Source organism: Neodiprion fabricii, chromosome 2, assembly GCF_021155785.1.
Source record: "Neodiprion fabricii isolate iyNeoFabr1 chromosome 2, iyNeoFabr1.1, whole genome shotgun sequence".
In the NCBI taxonomy this organism is placed as follows: Eukaryota; Metazoa; Arthropoda; class Insecta; order Hymenoptera; family Diprionidae; genus Neodiprion; species Neodiprion fabricii.
In genome coordinates, this window is record NC_060240.1 from 21953814 (window position 1) to 21957254 (window position 3441).

At 37.8% G+C, this 3441-nt stretch overlaps 1 protein-coding gene across 1 annotated transcript; it reads right to left on the reverse strand.

The window, feature by feature from the left end:
- Positions 1 to 440: 440 nt before the first annotated feature.
- LOC124175598 lies at positions 441 to 2151 on the reverse strand. Its single transcript, XM_046555999.1, has 2 exons — positions 617 to 2151; positions 441 to 489 (listed from the first exon to the last, which is right to left on the reverse strand). The coding sequence occupies exons 1-2, from the start codon at positions 2149 to 2151 to the stop codon at positions 441 to 443; spliced, it is 1584 nt and encodes a 527-aa protein (XP_046411955.1).
- Between the last annotated feature and the right edge of the window lie 1290 nt (positions 2152 to 3441).

Consider the following 3441-nt stretch of genomic DNA (forward strand, 5'->3'; position numbering starts at 1 on the left):
ATACAAAGGTTCAACGTCAATAATGCTAGCTTGAGAATAAATAAAAGAGTGGTCGAAATCGATGGCATGTCTCGTCAATGCAGTATAATTACCCTCGTGTTCATGGATATTACGTTTATGTTCGGTTATCCTGGTGTGTAGTTGTCTACTAGTTTGGCCTATGTAAGCCATGTTGCAATGATTGCAAGGTATTTTGTAAACTACACCCGAGCGATTGCCCAGGGGTAAGGGGTCTTTACCCGAATCAAACATCGAGGATATATCATGTGCACATTAGCCCACAAATTGAATTTTGTACTTGGAGAATGTTCTGTTGAGTGACTCAAACAACCCCGCAACATATGGGATGGAAATATAGCTTTTTTGATTGGTTTGTGTAGTATTTGTATCGAAATTGTTGTTAGGGCTGGTAGATGACAAGATGGAATCATATTTAAACTTTATATGTTTGTTGAGCAGGCGAGGTGGATAGTCATTTTTACATAGTACCTGCTGAATCAAGGACAAATTTTTATTGTGAAATTCCATACTTGAGGGTCGGATCGCTCTGTCAACTAAGCAATTAATCGTTCCAATTTTGTATGATCTGGGATGGTGAGAATGGTAATTTAAATACCTTTGTGACCAAGTAGCCTTATGAAACCAATCAGTTTTAATGAGCTGATTATCATTGATAATCAGGACATCTAAAAAGCTAATTTGGTGATTAGACTCTAATTCAGATGTAAATTGTAGTCTCGGATGGAAACTGTTGAAAACTGAAAGCATTTCTGCGACTTTATGCGACGGGACAGCTGTTATTATGTCGTCTACGTATCTGAAAAAGAATGAAGGCTTGAAGTCTAGTTTATTAAGACAGTGTTGTTCAAGGTCATCTAAAACCAAATCAGACAAAATTGGAGAGAGCGGTGAGCCCATCGGTAAACCATACGTTTGAGCATATATGTTATGGTTAAATTTAAATATGGCAGCCTTAAAACATATTTGCAATGCTTTTAAGAGTTCGTTAAGTGGGACCGGAATTTTGTCCACCAGCTGATGCCAGCGCTGTTTGACAGCGTTAATTGCAAGATCTTGTGGTACATTAGTGAATAAGGATACAACATCCAGTGAAACTAAAATATAATCAGCTGGAAGACGAAGGTCCCTAATAGCATTCACCAACGCAAAACTATCTCTTATCCGTGACGAGGGAGGTATGATGTTGTTACCTATACATTTACTGAGGAAACGAGCCAGATTAATCGTCGGACTATCAGTAAAGGACACAATAATTCGTATCGGTGTATCTGGTTTGTGAATTTTCGGTAGTCCGTAAGCTCTAGGTGGTAGGCAATCCGTTTTTGCAATTTGACGTCTCAGTTGATTAGAGATGAATTTGCTTTTAAACCAATCAGTTGTTAGTTTTTTTACATCTTGTTGCAAAGTAGAGGTGAGATCGTATCTAACAACTTTATAAGAATTATTGTTAGAGAGTTGTTGCAACATTTTAGCATCGTACATTAGTTTGTTCATCACAACAGTCTTGATTCCCTTATCCGCCTTCAAGAAAAGCAAGTCCTGATTGTTATTTTGGAAGGTCTTGGTTTCTTTGATTTTATGAAGGACATTCTTATCGGCGTTAAGGGGAGCAGGAGTGTTAATGAACTTTTTTATTGTGTTGGTGAAATCTTGCCGGGCCGTATTACGAGAATTAGAAGGAATGCAGGAAATCTTTGATTCGAAATCCGATATGAGTTTGTTGGTTGGGATGCGGTTATTCTTAAAAGGAATGCCATATTTAGGTCCCATTTTTAGTACGTCGATAACATTGACAGGAATATCAGTGCTGCTGAGGTTTACTAACCAATTTTCAGAGGTCGGGTCAATTGGATTAAAATTGAGTCGTTTTTTGTTATTGATCAGATTAGCTAACTTGTTGATGTTAGCCGTCTTGTAAGCGTTGAAGGCCGGTTCTAATTTCAAGTATTGCGTGTCGAAGAATTTTTTTGACACTTCAACCTGTAATTCAATTAAGATGTCATTCTCCAGCGACAACAAAATATTTTGGTATTTAACAATGGTCGCGTGAGCGTCACTGATCTCAAGATTGAGTAACGACCTTTGAAATTTGTATACATTGTGTGAGTAAACGGAACGCGACTTAGACATTTTAAAATTAATAACGTTCGAGATAAGCTTAGGGAATTTTAAATGGGTTGGTAAAATCTATCGTTTCTTGCAGTTTAGAAGAAAGATGCGGTGGTTTTTTAGCTTCAACAAGGACTCGGATATGGTGGCCCAACGTCGCAGCTTCCCCGCCAAAGTCTTTCCATATGCAAGAGAGATATCATGAAAAAACCCCATGGTTCCCACGTTTTATTCCGTTAATATGATGAAAAATCCAAGAATAACTTTAATCAACAAATCTCCAAGGTCATGATAAATCGTCTTCATCAGATTAATGTTATTCTTGGATATGAAGGTCACAACTCAAAACACTTTTTTATCGTGTTAACGTTTCGGCCCTGGTGGGGGCCCTCCTCAGAACATTTTATTTAAATATCTGTCACGAACAAAAATAAAATAATGTACAACTAGGTTTTAACAAAATTAGACATAGTGGTATAAATAATATGCAAGGATGTTTGAGCAAGTATAAAAGAGGAATTACCTAGTATGAGATGACACTTCCAATTACATAGAATGCGTGTTGGTAATTGATGAATAAATAGAAACAATAAAAACAATAAAAACAAAAACCGAAACACACTGCGTTCGCGACACGTAATTCCCACGAATTCATATTTGTTGTTAGTTTGGTAAAATGAAATAAAACACATCGCCGTTATAGGTTGAGTCCAGAGCAACATAAGCACAGGTGGAACGTCCAGTGTGTAGTGGGGGGAGGTCGATCTCGATAGTTATCAGAGCAAACGCAGAGTCACCGGGAAAGGAAACCAAAATTTTTGTTAAGGAGGTAAAATAGAGAGCAAGCTCAGTCGGTAATGGACAATTACAATGGTCGTATCACAGAGGTGTAAATATTATTTAGATGTTCTATGTCTTGTTTACGGTTGACAGAATTAGGATGTGCAACAATATTGCACATTTCTAACAGTAGCCTATTGTAATACAACGGTTCGACGTCAATAATGCTAGCTTGAGAATAAATAAAAGAGTGGTCGAAATCGATGGCATGTCTCGTCAATGCAGTATAATTATCCTCGTGTTCATGGATATTGCGTTTATGCTCGGTTATCCTGGTGTGTAGTTGCCTACTAGTTTGGCCTATGTAAGACATGTTGCAATGGTTGCAAGGTATTTTGTAAACTACACCAGAGCGCATACCCAGGGGTAAGGGGTCCTTACCCGAATCAAACATCGAGGATAGATCATCTGCACATTTACCCACAAATTGAATTTTGTACTTAGAGAATGTTCTGTTGAGTGACTCAAACA

Excerpts from the sequence above, each read along its gene's own strand:
- LOC124175598 (XM_046555999.1), bottom strand. The coding sequence starts at position 2,151 with ATGTCTAAGTCGCGTTCCGTTTACTCACACAATGTATACAAATTTCAA. Across the intron at positions 490-616 it reads AAGGCTACTTGGTCACAAAG|GTACTATGTAAAAATGACTA; the intron begins GTATTTAAATTA and ends TTGATTCAGCAG.